General features: G+C 44.5%; 1 protein-coding gene across 1 annotated transcript in view; it reads left to right on the plus strand.

Moving 5' to 3' along the window:
- Dock2 (dedicator of cytokinesis 2) overlaps positions 1-27,669 on the plus strand; it is a 419,098-nt gene that overhangs the window by 81,199 nt on the left and 310,230 nt on the right. Inside the window, exons 15-22 of the mRNA XM_028894904.2 lie at positions 1,248-1,346; positions 4,661-4,733; positions 4,851-4,954; positions 7,444-7,627; positions 7,758-7,855; positions 9,526-9,615; positions 10,812-10,912; positions 11,720-11,854. Coding sequence (XP_028750737.1) covers positions 1,248-1,346; positions 4,661-4,733; positions 4,851-4,954; positions 7,444-7,627; positions 7,758-7,855; positions 9,526-9,615; positions 10,812-10,912; positions 11,720-11,854 — 884 coding nt within the window. The remainder of the gene's footprint in view (positions 1-1,247; positions 1,347-4,660; positions 4,734-4,850; positions 4,955-7,443; positions 7,628-7,757; positions 7,856-9,525; positions 9,616-10,811; positions 10,913-11,719; positions 11,855-27,669) is intronic.

Raw genomic sequence — 27,669 nt, forward strand, 5'->3', positions numbered from 1 at the left:
TCACAGAATACCAGTCTGTGGCTAGCTTTGGTGACTCAGTCTGGTTAAGGATCTATTGGAGCATCCCATGGAATCTGGTGAGAGGCCTGCCCTCCTCACCCACCAGAAAATTTCCCAGAGTGACTCAACTGATAGCTTCAGAGATTGCTACCCCAAAACCAATCATCATGTTCCTGAGAGTCTGGAGACTTGAGGTTAAAGATTGAAAAGGGGCATGCAAACCACACTTTGGCCCCTTTGGGCTGATCTTGGCTTGGATATTGTGCTGAGGCCCCAAGTGATTTAATAAACACAGAGAGGTTGGAGGAGGAGAGTGAGGGATGGGGAAGGAATGAGAGTTAGGAGCTGATCACTTAGCTCCTTTCTGAAGCACTGAAGGTGATTTTTTTTTTCTAATGGCAAAGAACAAATACCCTCTGCTGACTAGCACGTTCTGCGTTCCCTACTCAGAACTCCCCATATTCCCACACAAAGTTAGCTTAGAATGCTTGGCTGTCTTTACCTCCAAGGAAACTTTCCTGATTCCTCAGCTGTGCTTAAATATCCTTCTTGTAATCTGTCTGTCTGTCTGTCCATGCACCTGCTATCATATCCCATTGTCAAAATGACTGGTAAGCTTGTCTGAGCTCTTACCCACAAAGTTCACATCACATTCAGTCCTCTCGAGCTTGGCCTAGGTCTGGTCCCAGAGAATGCTCATCTGTGCTTCCCTGAATCACCCTCCCTCAGCCTCTCACCCCACACTTGTTCTCCAGATCAGTCACGCAGGTGTCTCTCTGAAGCGGCTGCCATCTCCTGCTGCCCAGTAAGCACACACCCACTGTGGTGCATTAGCTTTGGGAGTCCATCAGAAGGGGGTTACTGCGTGTAAACGTTATGAACATTCACTTTCGGGCAACAGACAGGATTTAGTAAGACTGACAGCACACAGTAACTCCAAGGCTGGTTATAGTTACCATTTACAACAAGGCTGCCATGTCAGTGCCTGGCGGGCTCCAGTTCATTTCAGAAGAGAAGTAATAGACTTTCTGTAGTTAAGCGGCTGTCACTCCCAGGCTGGGGATGACAGTGGAGAAATCCATAACGTAAAAGGGCTGTCGGTATAGGAGCCTGGCAGAAGGGTTAGAGAAGGTGAAGCTGTTCTTGGATCCTAAGATTAGCTTTGTCCCTGGGGCCAAAACTACCCAAGCTCAGATAATGGCAATATTACTGTTTTTTTTTTTTCTCTCCATTTTTGTCTTGGTCAGAATGCAATTTGTGTGGGAGCTGGGGACAAGCCCATGAACGAGTACCACTCAGTGGTATACTATCAAGTCAAACAGCCACGCTGGATGGAAACAGTCAAGGTAATAATGACATTAACAGTAACAATGGCAGTGAGTGTATACCTAGTTTTGCAGTAAGTCGGGCACAGTGTTGGGTTTTATTTAAGTGATCCACTTATTGCGTACAACCACCCTGTGAGTTTGTATTCCATGTCCCTCATTTTTCAGGTGAGGAACCTGGTACAGAACAAGTGGCCCCACTGTCACTGTGTTCAAGCTAGGGTTGCAGCCTGAGCAGAGCTCAAGGTTCATGCCCTTCTCTGCCAGCGGAGAGGTTAGGGGTGGGCTGGGGCCATTAGCATTCCGCCTTCCTTTTAGGAGTTCAGTCTTACAAGCAGAGCGAGAGCAGATCCTTAGAGGCCCAGGGTTCATACTTCAGCTCTACCGCCCCTTCACCAGGGGCGAGTCGTTCAAGCACTCTGTGCATTCGTTTCCTCCCGTGTAAAGTGGGAGTAACATGATAACTGCGTAGAAGGAATGATTTAATGCACCCGGAAGGCTCCCTAAGGGAGTAGGCATTCAGTCAATACGACTTACTCTTGACTGCCTTAGATGATGAGAGGCAGTTTTATGGAGTCCAGACTAGGCATTTCTTCAAGTGTCTCCCCCAACGCGACACTTTAACCCACCGTTCCAGGCACCTTCATGCCTGCTCCATTATTCTAGTGGACTCACTCTGTTGCTATGATAAACACCAAGATAAAGGCAACAGATGAGGGGAGGCTTGACTTCACTCATACGCCCAGATCACAAGCTATCAGTGATGGAAGGAAGGGCAGGAAATCAAGATAGAATCTGGAAGCAGGAGCCACGGAAGAATGCTACTGACTGGCTGGCTCACTGGGTTATGTTTAGCTAGCTTTCTTACACAGCCAAGGGCTACCTGCCTAGGAATGATAGTACCCACAGTGGGCTGAAGCCTCTCACATCTGTCATCAATCAAGACAATCTCTCACAGACATGGCCACAGGCCAATCTGATCTGGAGAATTCTTCAATTGAGGGTCCTTCTTCCCAGGTGACTGAAGGGTACCGTCAAGTTGACAATACAAGGATATTGATTGTGGTGGAGAAGGAAGAGAAGGATGTAGTATTGTGCTCTTTAAAGTCTTTCTCATATAAATCTCCCAGTCCCCCAACATTCTGAAGCTACTAAGTGATGTTTCGTTAAAAAAAAGTACTCCCCGATTAGATAAATATGAGGGATGCTGAGAACTATGAGACAAATATAGGCTTCAAAAGGGGGATTCTTCATTTCAGGGTCTAATGTGGGTGTGCTCTCCAGCAGTGCAAAGGAAAGAGAGTAGTGCATACCCAGGCCTCACTGGCCAGTGGGCTGGCTGCTCCTTTTCCTGGTAGAACCATATCCTAGGTATAGCATTCTGTTGAACCAGAATGGTTCCAATGGAACCAGAATGTTGTTCCAATCTGGGGAGGTGTGAGATTTGACACACACCTTTGAACAGTATGTAAGAATATGCATGTTTTCCTTCATGGGATGCCCTGCTCAATTCTGGAACCAATTGACCATACTTACCAGAGGGATACAGAATGACGGAATCAACTTGGTTTTTGGCTCTTGAGTTACAGACGTCATCATCCATGAGAGCATGGGCTCCTCTGAGGAACCTCCACAGCTCTGAAACAGTAACTTAGATTGTGTCTGGTAGCATGTCCATGGTGGCCCAATGAGTTAGCCACCAGTTCTCTTGCTCAGTTAGCCAAAGTGGACTAGACTTCTTGTGAATGGAACCTGTGTTGTTGTGTTGAGTAGGGAAGAGAGACAAAGATTGCAAATGACTGTGAGTCAATCAAAATGACTTTTGTGAGTAGTACTTCAGACAGAAGCGGCCCTATGGACAAACTGCCGAATCATTATAGTAGGCAGAGAGGAACATCGCCATTGGAACAAGACTTAGAAAACAACTCTCTGAACAGTAAAGCATGATCAAAGCTTCAACTAGCTTTGCCAGACATTAGTAGATTCTTTCCTCAGCCTGTGCTCTGACTACTGACTCAAGACAGATATATAACTTTTATTTGGCTATGGCTATTCACACCATGGGCTTTGCCTTGTCACTTAGGTTCCTATTTTCCACAGCAGGTCTCTTTGTACACTCTCTCTGAAAAGGGACCAGGTAGGTTTTGTGCTCTGTGAGCTCCCTTGCACCCTGGTTAGTTTCCTTCTGTGTTAGCCATTGCCACATATCCATTACTGTCGTCTATGTGGAGCATAAGCTCTTTGGGTGCAGGGTCTACCATACATCAGCTTGGCTAGTGCCTTGCATGACTGCAGCTCCTGATAACCCCTTTCAGTCTTTAAGGAGAGGACAAGAGAGTGTGGGCACCTCTTAGCCTCTCAGCTCTTTTGCTCAGTCTCAAACACAGACAGAATGGTGGACCTCCTCTGTCTCGAATTTTGTTTTTTGAAACAGAAAGTATCACAGCACACACCTCTGTTTTTTAATAGTCACCTGCACAGTGCAAGCCTTCTGTACTTTCCAATCCAAGTCTGATTCTTGCAGATAGCCTAGTTTGTCTGTGTTGTCCTGAATTGCCTCCTGAGACTTAGGAAGCAGTGTGCTCAAGGGCCAGGATGAAAGCACTTCAGTTGAAGGTGTCAGTGGACTCGAGGGGGTTGAGTTGGAGGATGATGCTGAGGTGACCTTGTGGGTGATTGTCCTCATGTAGTGGCTTTGAAAGCAAAGGCATCAGGACATGTGTCGACCGAAGAGGGGATGAGTCTAGAATATATATATATATATATATATATATATATATATATATATATATACATATATATACATATACACATTGTATACATATGTGTATATGTATATATACATATATATGATTAAATATAGATTGGAACATATTGGGATACAAACACACACACATATATATATAACTAAAGCACTTTTATTAGTTTGCATATGCAAGAGCCATCAAGCAAAGCCCCCAAGTCAGGCTGCAATTTCCAGGGCTCCCAGGATATGCAGGAAAAATGTGCATACTGCAGCTTGCACTGCATCAAATCACATGCTAAAGTTATGTGACTTTTATATCAATTTGGGGAGATTCATTTTTCCTCACTATAATTTATGGACTTCTTTTCATTGGCTGGGGATGCAATTTGCCAAATGGATTACATCTGATACTTTATTTTCTCCTTATAGCTAGTTCTTATGTAATTTATTTACAGCTCATCAGTCTTGATGGATGGGAAGTAAATCAGCATGTACTGTTCCAAGTTAAATGGTCAGGCTGCTGAGGCTGGGGTGGGGTGGGGGTCTGTGCAACTCATTGTCTCCTGAGCTGTCCTTTCTGCCCGCTGAGGTGGCTGTCCCTATCGAGGACATGCAGAGGATCCATCTGCGGTTCATGTTCCGACACCGGTCATCACTGGAATGTGAGTATGCCCCTCACGACATGCCTGCCGTTCCGGCGAGGAGAGGGGGACAGAACAGTTGGCGGGAGCTTGGCTTTTCAATTCTTTTGTCTTCTGACTTTGCAATGCTGTCTCCAGCTAAAGACAAAGGAGAAAAGAACTTCGCCATGTCATATGTGAAGCTCATGAAAGAAGATGGAACCACTTTGCAGGACGGATACCACGAATTGATTGTTCTCAAGGTAAGGTGGAGGAGGTCATGCAGGCCGCAGAGGAGTGGTGGCGGCCTGGCTTGGTTGCTAACAGCGGGGACTCCAAAATTACGCTCCCCAGGGCTCATAAGCTGTGTGACCTTGGACAAAATCTTAACTTCTCTGGACCTCTGTTTCCTCTTCTTTGAGCCCTCTGTGAATCCTTACGGGGAGGAAATGAGGCATTGAATACAAACAGGACAGTGATGAGCAAAGGCCTCTGTGAAGGAAGGGGCTCTGGACCCTTGTCAGGAATGTGTAGAAAACATACAAGAAACATTTGAGGGATGCTGCGCTGTAGCTGTTAAAATCTAGGGCCCCAGCCCCTGCTGCTCATTTCACAGCTTCCTAAGTCTCAGTTTCCTTCCCCACCTCTCTCTTTTCTTCTTCCTGGAAGAAGGGGAGAGGACAGTCCCAGGGACTGATCCCAGGGCATCACATGAGGCAAACACTCCATCACTAAGTAGAAGTTTCAGTTCTGCTTCATTTTTCATAAGCGGTATTTTAGTCTACTTCATGATATTATAACAAAATACCTGAGGCAGACTGCGCTGTAACTCAGAGGCATTTCTCAGCCCACAGCTGTGGGGGTTGGAGAACATGGCGTCCACACTGCTAAGCTCTGGTGAAGGCTGCCCTGGCTGTGTCCTATCATTGGCAATAGTCTATGTGTGTGAGAGAGACCACATCCCAAAAAGGAAGTCAGATAGACTCAGTGGCGCCAAGCCAGGATTTTATAACAATCCTTTCTTGAGAAGTAACCATAATCCCGTGAGAATTACCTAATTCCTTCCAAGGACAGTGCCTCAATGGCCCAAGGATCTTCAAAAGCTCTTGTGATTTCAACTCTGCACTGGCCAGCACGAGTCCAGCATATGAATGTTGGAGCAGTATTAGTTACTTCTCTTATTGCTGTGACGGTATTCCTGGCAAGAACACCGAAGGAAGGCTCATTTGGGCTCATAATTCCAGAGTAAAATCCATCATGCTGGGGCAGTCATGGAGACAGGAGCTTCAGGCCACTGACCACATTGCACTCTAGTCAGCAAGCAGGAGATAACCACTGTTGTTAATCAGAGACCTCAGCCAATGGATGATACTGCTTACATCTAGGGTAGATCTTCCAACCTTAATTGATCCAGTCTATTATTTATTATTCACTATGGAATCCCAATTGGCCTGGAACTCCGTATGTAGACCAGACTGACCTTGAACTCACGGAGATCTGCTTGCCTCTGTCTTCTAAGACCTAGGATTAAAGATATAGCTATGCCAGCTTGCTAATTAACTTAGTCCAGGAACTCCCTCAGAGGCATGCCCAGAGGCTTGTCTCCTAAGTGGTCCTAGATCCTGTCAGGTTAGCAGTTGATGCTAACCATCATAGTTAAGCCACAGCAAGCAGTTATGGCGGCATGCGTGAAAACTCAACAAGATGAAAGGGCTGTGTAAGCTCTAAAGTACATACCTCCCTGTGCCCACTCTTCTGATTTTTACCTCCAGGGACTTGGGCTGTTCACAAATGGTGTGCGGAGTGTTTTCTTGGATCTTCCTTGCATTGTTTCCCACTGTCATGACAGAAGGATTATCAGCCTGGGGCTGGAGGCAAAGCATGAAATGGGCATAGTTAAGAGACTGGCAGGGTCAGACCTTCATCTCAGATTTCTTGGCTTTCAAGTTGCAATTGTCCTGATGCCCATGTCGGACATAACCACATCACATGATACTTTTCTCTGAGACTCTTTGCCTTTCTTCTATGGCCTCTGTTTCCTCCTCACCACACTGGAGTACAAATGGGCTTGGACTCTTTCTTCCCCATCAGTCTGTGAACTTGGGGGCAGAGGAGCAGCGACAGCTGGTTTTTTTTTTTTTCTACCTAGTTGCACCAATCCTAATTTTCCCCATCTGCAAACTGAGGCTAGGAGGCTGTGTTCTGAATGATTTTGAGCCTTAAATGAGGTGAACTAAGGCAGAAAAGGGGCCTGGTACAGCTCCTGCTACAGAGTGAGGACACAGTATGGCCTCCTATAATACCTACGCTTCTGAGAAACCCTGTGACACAGGTGACACAGGTTATGAGTGAGAAAGATGACCCAGAGAGGCCAAAGAATGAATCCAAGGCGACATGGACTTGAATGACAAGGTTCAGACTTATGGCCTTCATCATTAACCTCTAGTTTAGAATGGATTTCCTATATTACTGGTGGGCATCTTACCCTTTCTTTTTGCCTCAAAAAGTTAAGATGGGTTATTTATGGTCTGGGAGTTTCAGTTCTCTTATATACGGTTCATAGAGCCACCCCCTTTCCATTTGTGTGATTTTGGATGCCTACCTATTTTGTGGGAAAACAGTGCTGCCTCATATCGCTTCTTCCACGATTTCCTCACTGTTTCAGAACTTCCAGCCTCACAGGGTATGTAATTTGACCACCACAGGCTCTGTGTGGCTTGCCCTGGAGCAGTGACCAAAGTGTTGTTTCTAGGGAGACAGCAAGAAGATGGAAGACGCCAGCGCTTACCTGACACTTCCGTCTTATCGACACCATTCGGAAAACAAGGGAGCCACGCTGAGTCGGAGCTCCAGCAGCGTTGGGGGGCTTTCTGTCAGCTCCCGGGATGTGTTCTCCATTTCCACCCTGGTGTGCTCCACAAAGCTCACCCAGAACGGTAATGGAACCATTGAGAGTTGGGTCTGTGGAGCTTGTGCCCGTGAGCGTAAGGTCTGGGGGGGGGGGGATCGGGACAGGTGGGACGGTTTGGCCAGGAATGATAAATCTCTTTCTGGATTCTTCTCTAGTGGGTCTGCTGGGTTTGCTGAAGTGGCGGATGAAGCCACAGCTGCTCCAGGAGAATTTAGAGAAGTTGAAGATTGTGGATGGAGAGGAGGTGGTGAAGGTCAGTGGACTTTGCTTGGATTCATCTACCAGTGTTGGAGCTGTAAGGGGCAGAACAAAATGTTGAAGGAGTGGGATGACTTGACCTCTGATGATAACATACTGCCCCAATCCACCGGGAGGAAACAACCCTATTGGGAAATCCAGGCAGGCTCTAAACATAGGGCATCAAAACAAAACCAACCAACCAACCAACCAAACAAACAAACAAAAAAACAAAAACCAAAAAAACCAACCAAACAAAAAACCTGGCTGAATTAGGCCCTGGAAATAAACCAACTTGGATGTAGATCTCAATTCTCCCACTTGCATGTTTTCATGTCATAATATTATGACTATGACACATTTCTCAGGATTGTTATGAGCCTTTGAAGTGATAACATTTAAAAATCACTCAACAGAGTCTCTTATACATAGTGCATAATAATAGGTGTGCTAAAGCATATAAAACTTGGGAAAGTCAAGATACACTAACTTTTTGGCTGTTACCCATGGTCACATATAGTAATAGAGTAACAGTATGGCATCTTAACACTATATGCAAAATATTTAGTTTGTGCCCCTTGGAAAGCATTATATATTAATGGTAAGAGAAAGAAAGACACCAGAGCTTACATTTTAAGTGAAGCAAGTAGAAAACTATGCAAATATCAGACACTGCTTCCTCGTGGTGGTGGAGAGTGCGATGCAGCTGAACAGCAGGTCTAATTAAACCAGCTCTCCTCTGTAGCACTGTGAATTGAAGCAGGTTTTCCCGATAGTCCTGGCGATTGTGTTTCCATCAAGAACTTGGAATAGCTAGAAAGTAGAGATCAGACATCTTTGTGTGGTCACTGAGTCTTGAGGGATTGTGGGAAATTTATTGACTTACTCTTAGGAGGGAAGAAATGGAATCACGTTTTATTTAATTGCCCAAATGAAACGTGGCAGAATTTCCTGATCAATGCTTTAAATATATACCATTGACCCATCTACCTAATTTAGGAATGGCAAAGGAATTCCCCCAGATCTGTTGTCTTTGGGCAGCCTGGAGAAGTCAGCTTGCTGGGGTGCGGGGGCCAGTTACATTATCTTCTCTGTCTTCTATTATTTCCTTCTTTATAAACATTTGGTTATAGAATTTTTTGTTATATACATACAATAATATAGGTACAGAGAACAGCCAAGGGCAGCTCAAAGAATTCTTATGCATGTGCACCCCATCTAGCTTATGAAGGTGCAGAATATTGCTAGGTTTTCTGAATGTTCCTCATACACTTCCATCAGAGGGGCAACCATTAGGCTGATCGCTATCATCACTGATTTTTTTCCACCTTACTCTTGGAGTTCATAAATACAGAGTAACTGAGAATGGACATTACAGGTCTGATTTGTTTACTCAATCCAGTGTTTGTAGGGTCTTCCTCGTTGTGGCGCATGGAAGTGGTTTTGCTCTTCTGTATGGTGCAGAATCCTGTCATGGAAAATGTCTTAATACATGTATCTGTGCTACTGCTGTGAGATCATGTCACTCCAAGTCCTGGAGCTTATGCATGAAACTGCTCTGGACCCCTGGCTCTGGAATGTGGCACATGGAGAGTGTGTGCTCCTGTTCTCTTGGAAGGACACACAGGGATGAGATTTGTGGGCTATCTGTCCTCTTTCTGAATGCAACTGTCCTTCTTTATCCAGTTCCTCCAGGACACTCTGGATGCCCTCTTCAACATCATGATGGAACACTCTCAAAGTAATGAGTATGACATCCTCGTCTTTGATGCTTTGGTAAGAGAGTGGGGGCAACTGTTCAGCAACATCAGGTTTGAATGCTTGTCATACTGTGAGAAAAATAAGAACATACAGGCTATGTGGTTCTTGCCATGGATATTTTAAGGTTTTAGAACCTTTGACGAGCAGACTAGTGAGTAGCTGCTGGTTATCTTCCATGTTTCCAGTTCATCTGAGGGTCTGAGGCTTGACAAGTGATGGGAGTAGGGGTGGGATTACATGTTGATGTTAGAGTGTTGATGTCTGGTTGACAGTTCATGAGACTGGGGACTGGTAAATGACAGCCTTAGCTTTCCAGGAATGCTAGGAGTGAGTCGGAGGCCAGGTTATAAACCACCCAGGTGTTACCCTATCTGTCTTGCCATCTCTTCTTGATGTCCTATAATTAATTAACCTGGGTCATTTTGACCTTCCCAGTGAACTTTCCAAGGTGGAAAGCCATCCACACTTTTCTCCTGCTTTCCCATAGGGTCTCATTCTTATCTCTCTCTTGCATTCCAATTTCTCCATGCTTTGTGAAAAGAAGCGTGGGAAACGGGCAGGGGGGTCTAACCCTGTGTTAGAACACTCACCAGCATGTGGGAAGCTCTGAGTTTCACCCCCAGCACTGTCAATCCACAAATTAATGAATACATTTAATATAACTTAGAGGAGAGAAAGAAGGCTGTTAGGGTTATCCATGACCAGCCAACTCTTGGTAAAATAGCCTTGTGTCATGAATGTTTGCATCTCGGAAGAGGTTGCTTGGAGATAACTGGCTTTCTCAAGTGCATTTAAAGAAGGTCCTCTAGAATGCTGGCCATACAGGAAAGATGCTCCGTGACTAAAAGGTCCTTTGCTGAAATTCCTGATGGAAGAGCTGAATGTGGAACGAGTCTCCTGTAGATTTGTAATGCACAGGAGTATATCACCGACTCTGGAAGTCCTACAACAGAGAAAGCGGTCAAATGACAACCTGAGATTTCTCTTAGTTGAGTAGAAAATTCTTTTATCTCCTAATACCCTAAAGCACGCTTTTTGAAATATTCTTTTTTTTTGAGAGACAATGTATTAGTGAAAAGGATTAATTATTCATTAGAGGGATTATCTCTTGGACAAAGGAAATGTGACAAGGGCTCAGTTATAACAGGGGAATAGTTTCCTGCTCTGGGTACTCCCCTCAAGGACCCCCAATAATTCTGACTCCTCTTCAGATCTACATAATAGGACTCATTGCAGACCGGAAATTCCAGCATTTTAACACTGTCCTGGAGGCTTACATTCAACAGCATTTTAGTGCTACCCTGGCCTACAAGTAAGTAACTGTGTACAGGGATTTCCTATGCACCTGTGTTTGTCCTGCCAAGATGCATAGGCCACAGGGAACTTGAGCATTTCCCAGTGACACTAGTCTGTGTGAATTTTCCCTTTTCTAACGAATTATGCAACCCATACTTGAATGATTCACATATCCTAAAAATAACCAAAAAACCCAGAAAGTGGGTGAATAGTTTACAGTGGCAAATACACAAGCAGTTTATGGGATCATTCAGCTAGTTGACTGCTGTTTATTAAGAAGTCATCTGAGAGCACCAATGTGCATGTTCAGTAGGTCAGTGCTGATTGGACGCAGGAGACGCAGGGTCAAAGATGGAAACCCACAGGCAAATTCGGCGGCAGCCAGGTTGTGAAGAAACCTTGAAAGATGGGTCAAGCACTCTAAAGTCTGACCTACTGGTATCGAATAGCTGTAGAAAGTGTCTGAGCAAAGGAGCTCCATGAAAATGACAATAACATGTCTAAATAGAAGTTAAAAAAGACATTATCACCATCATCCTCACACATCCCCTGATTATGCCTAGTTTTTTCCTTCTCAAAAGATTATTTTTTTCCCCTCACCACTCTATCTTTGCTGGCTTCTTTATGGGCAGGAAATACTTATTCATTGCCTGTAATAAATATATTTTGAAGCAGTTATTTTTGTGCTTGCAAATGAGTCGTGAGCTTTGCTGCTCCGCCACCTCTAACCTTTGATTGAATGCCTTATAATTTCCCGAGCAAACTAATTACCACACTGTGGACTAGAAAGAGCTGTATTTTGAAAATATTATCCCTTATTCAGGAAATTGATGACGGTGCTGAAGACTTACTTGGATACCTCCAGCAGAGGGGAACAGTGTGAACCCATCCTTAGAACTCTAAAAGCTTTAGAGTATGTGTTCAAGTTCATCGTTCGATCGAGGACATTATTCTCACAGTAAGTATTTGTTGTGCCAAAGTGATTGATTAGCTCTGTAATCAATATGATACAACAATACAACAATTTTTTTTTGATATAGGAGATTTTTTTCTTTTATTGAAGATAGGAGAAATTTTTTTTTTAAAGAAATTATACCAGGATTGGAGATCTGGCTAGGTGGTAGAGGGTTTGCAGAACATGCGTGTGGCCCTGGTCTCTATCCCTAGTACCACAAACAAACAAAACAAAGACAAGAAAAACATGTAGCTAGATTTTGATTTTTAAAAAGCAACCTTGAAAATTTAAATCTAGCCTAGAGATCATGAATATATAATAATTTTATTCTCTAAGCCCTTTGGGAAAGACAAAAGGAATAATACCACATGACAATGATGTTTCGCTCAGTGAATGTGATTTATGTGATTTGAAGTTATTCTTTGTTTTGTTTAACATCCTTCATTTGATTTAAGATTATTTAAGGGGAATTCCTAGGACTCTCTCTGTGCTCAGTACTGGAGGTGCTAGTGGGAGAGCAGAATGCAAGGGGTTGCCACTGATCTGGCTCTCGAAGGCTGTAACTGCAGATTAATCATTCCTGAGGCTTTGCTGCCTGCTCTGGAGATCCTCACAGGCAGCAAGTGGGATTACATATCAGAGAACCTTAAGGGACTTTGATAGTCAGGATCAGAGCTTGGCTGTCTCCCTGAAGGGCTCTGGAGATGGAGATGTAGTCAACCAAAGATTGCTTTACATTTATCTTAGCTGTATGATAAAGTGAGGCAGCCTGTTGACTAACTCTGTGGTAGATTGGTTGTACATGATAGGAAATAAGAAAAACACCTTCAGAGGTTATATTGTCTGGACTGTTATTAGCATGAATGAAGACTGCTCAACTGAAACTGACTGAGAACAAGACTTCATTTTAGTTCCTAATATTGAAAAGCTCAGAGAGTAGATGGCACCCAGGTGTGGCTACCTCTAGACGCTGTGTTATAGGAGCCTCTTTCTCTGCAACTCTCTGCTTTCATTTGGTTGGCCTCTTTTGAGGCAAGGGTTCCACGACAGAACTACATATTCTATTAGCTGAAGCTGTCCTGGCTTCCTTGTTATTCCAGCAAAATTTTATGTCAAGAACAGTCTTAGGTCATGTGCTAATGTAATCAGACAGTGTGACTGTGGGACTCAAGTGAACTGTGTGTTTGTGGTCATGTGTGGCATGGGTAAGGTCAGTTTCCTAGAGTATAGACTTTGGCTGGAGAGGTGGCTTACCAAAAGAAAGCTGAAATCTCTACCGTCATCTGATAGTGATAGTGGATGGATAATAACACAAGTTTCACACTCAACAAGGTGTTCCCTTTGAACTTTTCCTAAAACACTGAAACTTCAGGTAAGGAATAGAATGACACCCCAAATCTGTATGCCTTAGTTTATTTAAAAAGCCAAGTATCTGTTCCGAATCCCCTAGCTTGCCAATTAGTTAGATCTTGGCAACTATTCTTGCAAGTTTAGGTGATTTTTTTTCTTTTCTTTTCTTTTCTTTCTTTCTTTTCTTTTCTTTTTTTTTTTTTTACAATTAGTTGTGAACCATCAGTAGCTTCTTGTCTTTATAAGAGTTGACCTTCTTGGAATTCAAGGCATCAGACTTTGTTGTTCCAGCTACATGGATCAGGATTTCTCATCTCTTCTTCTGAGAGAGAATATGTGATCTATAAGGATAGATCATACCTTTTGGTTCATTCGTCTTCAACTCTTCCTTTTGGTATCATCTCCTTTTCCTTTCTACTCTATCCCTCTTTCCCATCCTTCTTGTCTGTTTCTTTTCACATTTCTTTCCCATGTCCTGGAACAAAGCACATTTGCTCCTTTTCTTTCTTCTCTACTTCCAAGCACATCATTTTGTAGAACTTCTAACACATCAAGGTCATTTCAGACCTCAGTGGCCTCTGGTTTCCTAGAGTGTGAGGCAGTCTGGTATTTTTTGTATCTCCAGCCTATGAGATGTCACTGACATTTGTCTAGAAGTAATGTCTTTATGGCAACAAAGGAATAATCTCAAATACTTCCTCTAAACAAAAATGCATGTTGACCCACTGAGTGTCTGCAGCCAGTGTCTACAGGAGCTGGTAGATGCTGTGTGTCCTGTTCATTGTAGAGTCTTTAGCAATGGTCTGCTTTCTCCTGAGTCTATAAGGGCACTGGGAGGTTGGGCTACTTTCCCATAACCAGGAACATCTTCCTTGGAAACTAGAAAGCAGAATATCCATGCTTTGAGATTCTTCGGCCATCTGGAGAGGAATAACATAATTATTGCTTTGGGGCTCATGGTGTTGTTTCTAGGTACGCCTTTGTTCTTTGTCCCATGTCCGTAATTACTGATCTAGCTCTCAGTATTTGTTCCCTTGCCAATTTTCTTTGTATTTTCCAAACACTTGAGAGGGTGAGGATTCTTCTGTATCAACATGCAGAATGCAACTGGGCACAGACAGAAGAGAAGCAGTTCTTAGGTGGCATTTTTATTTTACTGTGTTTGAGGGGAGATGATTTGTTTTTATCCAGAACTGAAGAAGGTGAGTTTCTTGTAGCCCTGTTATGTCACTAGCTGCCTAGTGTGTGGGGTAGATGTCTCTGGCTGGACATGAGTCTGGGCCACAGCCATAATGGAAGCTGGCAGAATAGGACCCAGCGTCTGCTTCATGAATCCCTAAATTGTGGTGCGTGTGTTCAACAGATTCTGAGTGGCCATAAACATGACTGATATCCACTAGGCTTTTCTCAGGTGGGACAAACCACAAGTGGAAAGCATCCAGAAACAGTGGAAGGATTGTCTACTAAACATTGACCTTCTTTACAAAGCCCCCTTCAGCATCTTTAATCCCGAGGCTCAAATACCTGGTAGTACGATCCGTGAGGTTTCTGAATTGTGGCTTTACATGGAGTTGGAAGTAGATTGCATTCCCTAGTTCTGTGATGGACATTGGCCAGGCACTGATCAATGAATCTGCAGAGCCAATGAGAGGATGGTGCTAGAGGGGAGGAGACCCAGAGCCTGGAGCTGCATCATCCTTTGGTTCCATTCATCCTTGCTCTTCACAGATCCCAATAGTGCTATAACTCAGGAGGCATTGGGTGTGATGGCCCCCAAGCACACGGTCATGTATGCAGACCTAGAGGGTATTTCTGTCACAGGAAGCACTTGTTTGAGGAAAGGACTCAGCTTCTGCTAGCCTCAGTTTCCCTATCTATAAGCAGGGACCCATCTTTTAGTGTTTTAATGATGAAATTGTTCAGATAATGTACTCCTTGTGGGAGTCCATGAATGTGATACCAGGATAGTAGGATGTGGCCATGCCATCACCTAGGAGATACAGAAAGCCTGGTTATGCTGGTTAGTTTTTGTCAACTTGACACAATCTGGAGTCACTTGGGAAGAGGGAACCTCAACTGAAGAATTCCTTCCATAAGATCAACATGTGGTCCTATTTGTGGGGGCATTTTCCTTGGTTAATGCTTGATGTGGGAAGGCCTAGCCCACTGTGGGCAGTACCATCCGTAAGCAAGTGGGCTATATAAGTAAGCAAGCTGAACAAATCATAGCAGGCAAGCCAGTAAGCAGCCCTCCTTTATGGTCTCTGCTTCAGTGCCTGCCTCCAGGTAACTGAATTCCTGCCTTAATTTCTCCAAATGATGAACTGTGATAAGGAAGTGCAAGGCAAATGAACTCCTTCCAAGTTGCTTTTGGTCAATGTTTTGTCAGCAACAGAAAGAAAAATAGGACACTTCCTGTTTTGGGAACTTTGAACAGACTTAAATTAGAAAGAAGTAGTTTTGGTGTCTTCATGCTTAAAATGTGACTTCTTAATCAAGCTATGATAAACATTTACTTCCTGGGTGTTGAGATACCTTTGACTTTGTGTCTGACTTCTTTGAGGACCACAATGTAGAGACTGTCCTGATACCGTGACTCACTTGGTCTGCTGCTGGCTTGTGTGGGTGGACCCCAGCTCTGCTGCACTGGTTTTCCTGGAGGGTGGTTGGGCCCCCTTGGCCACCTTAACTCCTGTGCCAGTGTTTTCTTTGTACTTGTCTTCTGCACACCTTCCATCCCTGCTTCTTTGGTCCTTGCTTCCTTCTCCTCCTCCATTCAGGCACATTCTCCTAGACCAATCTGCCTTCCACAATTTCTCCTCCTTCTCCAGCCCCATCCCTTTGCATGGGAGAGACACAGTCTTCAGAGCCCTGTTGCTTGAGTTTGGATTCGGTACATCACCATGTACAGGTGTTTAGGGCCTTGAGAGAAATTACTTAATCTGCAGATTGCCCAGTTCCCTCAAATATAACTGCACAGCAACAGTACCTGCCATGCAGGCAGGGTTACTGTTCAGGGTGTGTTAACAGCTGGAGGATGGGGAGCACTTACATTGCAGGTGCTATACAGCAAAAATGTACAGCCATTCTTATTCATGAAGCATGTCATACATCAAGTCCAGTAGGATTTGCAGAAGCCCAGCATAGGACTGCATCTGTTACACCCATGCTCCACACTGGACTTCAATAGGTGCTTCAATGAAGCTCTCTGTATCCTTCCCTATGTATATTTGCTTGCTAATTCCCTAACCTCTTTCATACTTTTGATTGAACATCTTTTCTTTCCTTTACCCTTTTTAGTTAATGTACATTATAATGGTGCTTATTATGATATTTTCATACATGTATTATTGAGTCTTGCTCATATCTACCTTTACTACCATGTTCCATTGATTACCCTCTTCTCTCTTTCTAAAGATTTATTTATTTATTTTGTATACAGCATTTATGACTACAAGTCAGAAGAGGGCACCAGACCTCATTACAGATGGTTGTGAGCCACCATGTGGTTGCTGGGAATTGAACTCAGAACCTCTGGAAGAGCAGTCAGTGCTCTTAACCTCTGAGCCATCTCTCCAGCCTACCCTCTTCTCTCAATGGTCCCCCTTCTTCACTCATATTGTACACATGAGAGAACAACATAGTGTGTTATCTCATTTCATGTCAACTTTATACAAGCCAGAGTCATTTGGGAAGAAGGAACCTTAGTTGAGAAAATGCTCCTTCCAGATTGGCCTGTGGGACAGCCTGTGGGCATTTTTCTTAATTGATGATTGATATGGGAGGGCCCAGACCACTATCAACAGTGCAGCACTGGATGCCATAAGAAAGTAGGTTGGGCAAGCCATGAGGAGCAAGCCAGTAAACTGCATTCCACCACAGTCTCTGCTTCAATTCCTGTCTCCAGGTTTCTTCCCTGAATTCCTGCCCTTCCTTCCCTCAGTAATGGAGTGTGACCTGAGATTTGTAAAATAAAATAAACTCTTTTCTCCCCAAATTGCTTTTGGTCATGGTTCCCCAAATTGCTTTTGGCCATGGTGTATTATCAAGGCAATAGAAACCCCAATTAAGTTATATAGGTTGTATACCGATATCTGTGTATAATCTAGATTCTATACATGAGAAAAACATAAGACATTTTGTCTCCTAGACTTCTTCCCTCTCATAGTTTGCATATCCTTTCACATTGTGTGTGCGCGAGTGCACATGCGTGTATTTAATTCTAGATATTGCATATGAGAGAAAACAGTCGCCATACTTCTTCCTTAGTCTGGTGTATTTCACTTAACATGACTGTCTCCAGTTGCATCCTTTCTCCTGCAACTGACACATGTCATTCCTCTTTATCACTCAATAGGCAATCAGTAAAGCATGTGAGGTCCTGGGAGGATGTGGAAAGCCATCCTTGCTATTGATAAAACCCTGCAGGCCGCTATGAGTTTATCCTCATTCCCAAGGGATGAATAAAGAAAAACTGCTACAGAGCAGCTCCTTAGGAAGAGAAACACACACAATACATTCTTACGGGAGTCATAACATCTGAAGTGTAAGCCTTCTCTCTGCAGTTCACCTAGGAAGACTGCTACGGTGTAGATGGTGTTTTTAGACTGCATTGGTGCCATTCATTAATACGGGCTGTAGGAGTATGGTGCACAGCTGCAGTCAGGACCTCCGGTCTAGCTCATCTCATCCTGAACTGAACACTCCCTCCCCTTCTTTGTATGTTTTTAATATCATCAAGCTGAACCCGGGCAGCATTTCTCAGAGCTCCCTTGGCGTTTTCATTTTGTATCTTGATTTATTCTGCCCATATCCTGCCTCCCTGGCCTCTACTCACACCTCTCGAAGTCCAGATTTCTCCCATGAAAACAGTCACAGTAGCTGACCTCCAGGTCATGGATGCACTGGGCAGCCAGGTTGAAAAAAGCCCAGGCATGCCCAGTGCAGTCTGTACTTAGAGGGAATGCATAAACCTCCGTCTTCTTAAACAAATATGAATTCAACTTGCCGGTGTGATTTGTTTTCATTGTTCATGTATGAATAAATATTAAAATGCAATCATCTGTTTATGCTGAGCACAAACTGGAATGCCTGTCACACCACTGTCCCCACTTCTCCCGCATGTAATTTGTTTGCATGTTAATGCCATTTATTCCTATGTAAGCCTCTGTTTTCGGGTTTGAATATAATTTCAGTTTTTGATGACAGTAATGGCTCTGTAAATGGCACAATTGCAGTTAAATGGGGTTATTTTATGATAACATTAACTTGGCATCATATCAAGATGGAAGAGAAAAGTGTCATCAAAGGAATATTGTCTAACGGTTACATCTCTTTAATTTATTATCTGTTTTGTGAGTTGCTGAGCTGCTGAGGGGGAGCTAACAGCCTGTTTCTCAGGAGCATACATGGAAGCACTCTGTCAACTGTGGAGTAAGTTGCTGTTAGGATAAATTGTGCACATGCAAAGACTTTTAAACAGTTCTTTTTTTCCTTTGGTTTTGGAAATATTGGTAAACATTTGTTGAGTATGTTTTATAGGCTAGGCACTTTGCTAAGAGCGGGGAAATTAGTAAGTCATGGTGATGTATTAGGTACAATAAACATGCCACCCGCCATCAAGTCCTTCTTCCCAGGGGTTGGCAATGACCAATGATGAAGGGCAACCTTAGATACTTGCCAGTGGTTCACAGGAGACAGACAGAGGTGGCAACAATGCCCCACCTGGCAAACATCAGTGGCTCTTTTCACAGGAGGTATTTTTAATGCTGAAAGGTGTTTGGGAAGGAAGCCGTGGGGGAAAAGACAATCCCTCCTTCCTGATACCATGTCATAGGAACCCTGGGTGCTCTTGCCATCGTCCCTGAAGTCTTCTCTGATCTTGACTCTGCATCACCTGATATAAGAAACATACAAGCCATCAGCATTGTATGTGTTATATTGAAGAGAAAATAGAGCCCGCAAAGGTATAGAACATGCTGTAGGTCACCCAGCCGCATGCTGATGGGAGAGACTGTCACTTGTAGTGTATTCTGTTATATACGAAAGCAGGTGTGTGAAGGACAGCACTATGGTTTGGGTAATGGCCCCCAAAGGTCCATGTGTTGGATGCTTGGTTCCCAGCCTGGGGTGCTTTTGGAAAGTGGTAGACCCTTTAAGAGGTGGGGTTTAGACTAGTGGAGAAATGCCGTGTGGAGAGGATTAGAGACCCTAGGGAATCTTTTGTTCCCGAGGTGTCTCCAACTGGGTCTCCAAATGGGAACCAAAATGAACCTTTCACTTTCTAAGTTGATTATGTCAGGTGTTTGTGACCTTGAGGGACAGCTGGCTAATACAGGTAGCTTGTGGGTAGAGTGGTCCTGGTAAAGGCAGGGGACTAGAGGGCACCTGGACAGATGGGTGGAAGCTAATTTGTGAAAGCTTGCCTTTATCCTCACGTAGGGAGATTTTTGCTTAGGTGCTGTTCTTCATTCCTGGAAAATGTGCCGACTGACCCAGCCAATTCTTTCATTGTATATAAAGAAATCAGACTTTATAAACAGTTGGCATAGGATCTGGACAAACTTTACAAGTCAATGAACATCTAATGAAAGTCCTGGTTAAGTTGTTTTCTTATAGGAACAGTCCAAAAAACCCTGCTTTGTGGGAGAGGAGCCTTTGGAGGTCTGACGCAGCAGATTACCATGGTTTAGGAGGACTGCCGTGGAGTTGCTTTGTGGGAGAAAGACAATGGAAAATTGAAGCTGTTGTGGCAATGTGGGCGTGAGGACTTGAACTCAGGTTCAGTGGCGTAGTGGCCTGGAGAAGGAAGGAAAAAGTGAAGTCTGTAGAAAAACAAGCTTGTCCCCTGTTCCCTACCAGAGTCAGCAGGAAAGATATCTGTGACCAAATGTGTGTGGAGCTTTCCCGCACGACAAGCGTGAGGGGGTCCCTCCACTTCAGCCCAGTTCTGACACTGTGTACCTGGAGGTGGTGTCGGATCCCACAGGTCAGGGGCTCAGTTCCTGAGGTTGCCCCCACTTCAGATGCTGGGCCCAGCTCAAGCCAGAGGTGTTTTAGCTGTGCTTCTGACTAACCAGCTACAAATCTATAAATCGGGTTTCCCACAACACCCCTCTCAGACTAAATAACTTGTTAGAGTAGTTTGCAGAGCTAAGGGAACACTTACATTTACTAAGTACATAGGCCATTACAACGACACCAGAGCATACTGGGTAAAGAGCTGCCTGACAGGGCAGAGGTGAGCAGCTCGAATATGTGTGTCAATTAAACCCTTTAAAGGTAGCCCCAGAGGCACCGACTGCATCGGTGTCCCATTAAAGAAAAAAATCAAAGCGCTTCCTCTTGAGCTAATTTGACCAAGAGCCAGCCCAGATTCGAATTCTCCACTTCTCTCCCTGTGTCTTTTGCAGTGCACGGTTTCTGGCTTGTCTGTAGTCTGTCAATGCCTGCCTTACGTCTGTCTGTCCCTACGTATGAGTCCCTAACAAAGAACTTTTGCTCTGTGTTTATTGAGCAACACAGAAAGCATCACTCAGGGAAGGAATGAGGGATACATGCATAAATCTTTAGCAGAGTTTTACAGGGACTGCAGCTTACTGACTCCATGACCCGGAAGCACCCAGAAAAGCAAATATAACACGACAAACAGACTAGCAACCTGTATCCATGTTACTGTCAACACGTATGGCAGACATCTGCCTTATAAGATACAGATCTTTGATGTGCGTGCTGTTTTCAGCAAATGATTATGATAGCACACCTCCGTCTACACAGGCATTGCTCTCTGGGTCAGGGACATGGAAGAGTACAAAACTTAAGATTAAAGCCATGCATCGTTGCAGAAACTGAGTACATGGGAAATTCGAGGCAAATCAGGTTGCTTGTTACATTGTTCTCTTAAAAGCAGGTCAAACAAACAGGCTGAATGCACAGCAGGACAGCAGTTTTAGGTCTGAAGTGACCTCAACGTGCAGTATTAATTTGCTGTGAGGTCCAGCAGTTTAGTCTTCTAGTATGTAAAAGATATTTTCATAAAAATGTATTGCTGCCACACATATACCCTTCAGACTGCCACCCTCTGGGGCTCTCCACATGTTCAGCTGTCCAGTTCTCCCTTTGGGGCTTCTGGAGGCTTTATTTCATGGATATGGTGAGCTAAACCATAAGGTGTTGGTGAGTGATTTAACCTGAGGCATCTCTCACCTGCTTGGATACTGAAGAGTAAGGCTCAAGGTCCCAACCCAATAATCTTACCTTGGTCTTCCCAGGGATCACCCTCTATCTGGAAGCTACTAAAAGTCCCAGTCACCTGTCATCTCATTAACAAGCAAAAAGACATTCATCACTTAGCAATTCCAAGCATGATGAGTGCAGAGCAAAAGTGTGCTTTAATAAGTGTGTGTGTGTGTGTGTGTGTGTGTGTGTGTGTGTGTGTGTGTGTGTTTTGGGTAAGAATGGGGCATGGAAATAGTGTTTTTGTGCAAATCCATCTGTAACTGCCTTTGAAGCTATAGCACAAGCTAAGGGGTATGATAACATTGAGGATGTGATCCAGGAAATTAGCACATTGAAAGGGGTGGGCAAGAGTTCCAAGTAAGCCAGGTCAGGGACACAGGAGAAGAAGCAGGAAGGACCTGTATTCTGGGAGCTTGTAGAGGGAGAGTCAGCATCGCTGCCTGCTGCAGTGAGGTGCATGAAAACTTCATGGTGCATGCAAGTGAGGCCATGGTGCATGAGAGCTCATGGGAATTCCAGTAAGGAGCCGACCCTTCCTAGAGCTTAGCATTATTTGAACTTGTGTTCTCTTACAATCACAGAATACCCAAGGCAAGCTCTCAGTTCTAGAGTGGTGCCTGCATCACCTCAGCTCTGCTGAGGCTTTATGGTGGGCTGCATCCCATGGCAGGAATGATTCAAGAGTGGAGGGATATGTAACCAGTCTGGAAGCTAGATGACTGGGGAGTGGCCATTGGAGGTTCCACACCCCCCACCACCACACTGATGACCAGGCTCCCAACTTAGGAACCCTGTGGGTGGGACACAGACAAACCACATTCAAGCCCTAGTAGCATCTTCTCTACCGTTCAGTCTAGAGGCCACTGGAGAAAGCCAAGAGATCTGGGCTCAACGTAGAATTGATTTCCCATCATCCGCATGTGAATCACCAACTTTTGGATGTCTTGTGCTGGGGTATGATCCTAGGCCCACTTCTCTAATTGCGGCCTTCAGTGGCTGGGCAAACTTTTTCATATTCTGCTCACAGCCAAGTATAAGACACTGTCTTGTCTGCTTCCATTGTCCCTTTAAATGGCTTAATTTTGTAGAACAAGACTATCCGCTGTAGACAGGTAGGAAGAAGCCATGGAGGACATGAGATGTTTCTCCTTTCAGGATGAAGCGGGAGCTGGTTTTCTTTTCTTGTTAACTCCTCGTTAGCTGTCTGTGAGCTAGCTAGATGAATCCTTGGCCAAGAGCAAAAATGGCTGTTTCTGTCGTGTCAGGGCTCACAGTTCCTCGGAGAATGACTCACACGTGGGAGCTATCTACTGAATAATACGGAGATTTAGCAAATGTGTTTGCAAATCCCTGTAACTAAGTATGAACTTCCTGGGTAAGAAAGGTCTAGTATGCCAGAGGAGTAAAGGTCAGCAAGCTAACGTGGTTGTCAGGGATGGGCAGCTGTGTTAGGATAGCTGCATGTGCTTCTAATGCACTAGAGGTAAGCATTGCCCGAAGAAGCGTTTGTTTCCTTAGTAAGAATAATATATCATTCAATTATTGAACCTGCTGTTTATTATATCTTTAGGATAGAAGAAAAACTATAAGGAACCTTATGAGGCACATCTGGGTACTGTCCTTCCGGTCTCTAAGCCTCGTTTGCATCTCCTAGATGTATTCCCTGATGTAGCTCAAGCAGAGACACGGGGACTACATTCATCTATTCAATCAGTCAATCAATCAATCAATCAATCTATCTATCAATCAATCAATCACTTAGCACTCTTGTATACCAAACAAACATGAGGAGCCCCTAGGGTCCCACCCCTCCCTGGCTACTCAGTGGCCTCAGTGAATGGGCTGTTTGCCGAGTGCTTCTCTAGACCAGATTGAATATCTGGTCCAAGGTAGTTAGTCTTCTATTTTGTAGAGGAAAACAGGTATACCAGAGCCCAGACAAGGGTGCAAGGCAGGTTGTGGAGATGCTGAGGACACCCTAAGGGCAAGCTCTAGGCCATCATGGTTGGTCAGTGCTGGCCTGGGGCTCACAGACTTGGGAACTAAGACTGACCTGACATCATTGTGATTTGCCTTGGGAAGCATGGTTCTGTCCAAAGGTGCTGGGATACCCACCATGCTGAGGCCTTTCCCAAGTGCATAGTCTCTGCCTCACTGAGGGGCTGTGAGGCATTAGGAGACCTCTAAGAGCAGAATCTAGAGCCCCCAACCCGTGTTCTCATATTGTTGTGGGGACTTCCTGGCCCAGACACCTGAGCGCTGGACAGCGCTACCTTGTGGAGGTAGCGTCTGTCCCTCTCCTTTCCAGGAACTGTGCAGCTAAGGCTGCGAGGCTGTTCTCAGCGGCATGTCTTCTTTCCAGCTCTTCTCTGGTACCCTTTCCTCCAAGGTGGAACTCCAAAGCCCTTCTTCTTTCTTCACATTGGGATAGAATCACGTTGGGAATAATTTTCTTATTCTGACTGTCTCCTTCTCTGGTTCACAGAGAGAGCATTAGTCCTGCCATCTTATCCAGCCTAGAGTACTATTACTTATTTTCTTAGTCTCCCTGTTCTACAGACAGCCCTGCTGCTCTCTATTTGGAGGTCCCAAGTGCTCAGGCAGGCATCCCCCACCTGTCACCTAGGTCTCATTGTTCGGTGTACCCAAACCCATCACTTCAGCTGTCAACTCTGCAGAGACTCAAGCTCCAGATCTATGCATTCTCTGTCTCTGTCTCGGTCTCAGTCTCTGTCTGTCTCTGTCTCTCTCTCTTCTTTGACGGAAACTCAAAGTTACATTTAGAAGCAGACTTACAATGTGTCCGCTCTCACAGTGGACCCACAACCCAGCATGCGGCAGGAGGCAGAACAGAAGGCCTTATTCTTGAGGCTGTAAGTACTCCATGCCCGATCCACAATGGAATCCGAATGCTTGTCCCTTTAAGTCTTGTAATCTACCACATCTTACCATCTTTATTTCATCTGCCTCCCCTTCCTTCTCACAGAACAGGAGGCCCAGTATCCTTTAGCATCCAGTCTCTGCAAATGGCCAATTCTCTGCAGAAATTTTGGGTTTCTTCAATAGATAGCTCTAGTATCTCAAATATGGAGAAGCTTATTTCTCACTCCAGTCCAGATTCTTTTTTCTCCCTGTCCTATAGCCCTGGCTAGGATTCTAGGTCGGCACTGGACAGAAATAGTGTACACACTGTACCTTCTCTGTCTATTATGAGCTTAAGGAATTATGGGCTATTAGTAATTTGATGATGATGTTCACTGTGAAGGGCTAATAGATTTTATTGTGATGGTTTGGATTTATTTCAACCATCTTAACTGTTCATTTTTTCCCTGATTTTTGTCCTTTTTCCTTCTTTTGACTTGTCTCCAATTTTTTCATTTTCTTCTTCCCTTTTTATTACTTTGGGAGTTATACTTTATAGTCGAATTTTAATGGCTACCCAGGCATTGTATCATACATATTTAACTTAATAAAGTTCAAAGTTAATATCTTTTACATTCCTCCTGAATAATAAAGGGATCTTTGGAAAACTCACTTCTCTCTTAAATATTGTGCTATTATTATGAAGCATTTTAATTTGACTTTTATAAAGTATCATTTTAAATATTTGGCATTTTTGTATGTTTTTAATCAATAAAATTTCACCAATACTATTGTACTGGTAAACATGGACCAGTACAATACCTAAAAATGACTGAGGGGTGGGGCAGGAGAGGTGGGTGTGTTAGGAGCCCTGGCTCTGACCTGGGTTCCATTCCCAGCACCAACGCTCACAACTGCGCACCATTCCGTTCGGGGTGACCCGAGGCCCTCATTGGGCTTCCACCAACACAGACCTGCAAAAAACCACTCATACACATCAAGTAAAAATAAATAAATTTTTAAAAATAATGAAGGATGTAAATTTGATGCTTTTGATAACGATTTAAAAGAAGTTCTTCACACCTCCTGTGCCCTTCATGCTTGTTTTCCTATTTCTGAAGGAAATACTTTAGAATCAGTTGCAAACCTCTCATTGACTGATTTTATTCGGAGGTGTGAAAGAAAGTTTTTGTAGCTATAGACTTGGTTGTCATTTGTCTGCTGATTGCTGTCTGCTGTTAGGGTTAACTTTATCGTGTCGTATTGAGGCGCTTTTTGTAAGTGTTTTTTTTTTTTTCCACTTATAAGAGTTTATTAGAGTTAAAGGGACAGAGTGCGCAGGCCTGTGGGAGAGACACGTGCGTGGAGAAGAGGAAGAGGAGAGAAGAGAAAGAGAACCGGGAATATGGCGCTCCGCTTTTAAACCGGCTGGGGGCGTGGCCGGGTCACGTCACTACTCCACGCGTGTGCGTAGATCACATGGTCACGTTGCGCGCTTACGTAGCCATGTAACGTCACGGATTCTGGTCATGCGAGATGCCTTGGCCGGAACTTGCTAGGCAGAGGTGTCTGGCCTGACCGGAATTGGCTAGGCGGAAGTGTCCGCCTGGTAAATGCAACCGTGTGTGGGGGGGCGTGTTGTGAACCCTTCATTCCCGACTCTTTTATTTTTTAAAAAAAGAAAAAATTGTGGTTGACTGGGTACGGGGGCGACGTTTCTCTCAAAAACTGCTTCCAGCTGAATAGTGGGCGTTGGTTGGCTCTTGGGGGGGGGTGAGGGGTATCTTGTGAAGTCCGGGGATGATGGTGGAGGTCCTGGAACGACGTTCCGCCGTCTCCTGGTTCTGCGGCTGTCCATCCATGCTGCTGCTGGGGACCTCCCATTTAACAAGATACTGTTGACATAGAGAGAGCTTAGAGAGAAAGAATCATTATTATTTTATTTTGGAGTTGGCATTTGTCTGAGGTAGATCTGGCCTGCCCAGATAGAGGCATGTGACATTTACCAGAGGTAGATCTGGTCTTAGTACCCTGCTTAATTTTTATCTGAGACAAGCCTCATTAGAAGTAGTTCATTTAAGGCACCTGTTTTCCTTAGTCAAGCCTTGCTGGAGGTGGTTTATTTAAGGCACCTGTTTCCCTTATTTGGTTAGCACTTAGGAAACACAGGTGATCAGTTGCCGAGTATTGAACAATGATAAATTGTTGTATTACATTATTCCTTACCACCTGGATATTTTTGATGGTCCTTTTTTGCCTCCGGCTCTGTGTGGCCCTGGTTGGGAAAGGGAGGGGTGATACCTTATTCCTCTGGAATTGGTGACAGGGCAGTGAATCCTGATGTCCTCTGGAGCTTGAGAGTGAGAGGCCCTGTTTGTTTCACTGTATATGAAGAGAGATTTTTCTGGGATGGAGGTGAGATAAAAGGTTTTAGGTGAGACAGGTGGACCCAGTGAGGAAAGCCCTCGATTTTAGCAGCTGTGGGGGTTACAAGAATTACCTTGAAGGGTCCCTGCCACTTAGGGGAAAGGGGTAAAGGGCGCTGGCCTGGAGGAAACAGAAGAACCTGATCCCCAATGTGTATTGGAGATGGGCAAGGATTGTCACACGGCTGAGGCAGTGAGCAGTCCGCATAGCTCCATAGAATAGACCTTAGGTGACATAAAAGAGGGGTTAACAGGCTATCTGGAACAGTTGGAGGCTTGGAAAAAAGACCTGGTATTAGAACTGGTCTGAGGAGATATTTAACTTTTCCTGATGGTGGGCATATGGGTAAGATCGAGCTGTAGTAAGTTGTGTTTTTTAAGCATAGCTGACTTTTCTTTGAGGCCTTGTGAGCCTCTGCCTTGTTTGCCATGTTCTGCAGTGTCTCTGGGGTGTCTGCAGGGAGGGATTTGCTTGTCCTGCCGGAATCAAGTCTTCTCAGATCTGGGGTCTTGTGTGGTGACTACCCAAGCGGAAAGATCCGGCTTCTTCCACACTCTCTTCCTCCTGTCCCGTCTCAGGTGTACGAGTGTGATGCATCTCACTCCTGTTCTCCAGGTCTCACAAACTCTTTTGTTTGCTTTTTTGTTATTGTTTTTTTCGAGATGGGGTTTATCTGTGTAGCCCTGACTGTCCTGGAACTCGCTCTGTAGACCAGGCTGGCCTCGAACTCAGAGATCCACCTGCCTCTGCCTCCCGAGTGCTGGGATTAAAGGCGTGTGCCACCACCTGGCTCCTCATAAATTCATATTCCTTACTTTCTTGGTTTTTGAAATTCATTCTTGATAATTGTGTGGGCTTTTGTCTTGTTTTTTATTTTCTATTCTTTTGCGACAAGGTCTTGCTGTGTGTACTAGATGGCTTGGACCTCCCAGCATCCCTCC

Source organism: Peromyscus leucopus, chromosome 8b, assembly GCF_004664715.2.
Source record: "Peromyscus leucopus breed LL Stock chromosome 8b, UCI_PerLeu_2.1, whole genome shotgun sequence".
NCBI classification, from domain to species: domain Eukaryota; kingdom Metazoa; phylum Chordata; class Mammalia; order Rodentia; family Cricetidae; genus Peromyscus; species Peromyscus leucopus.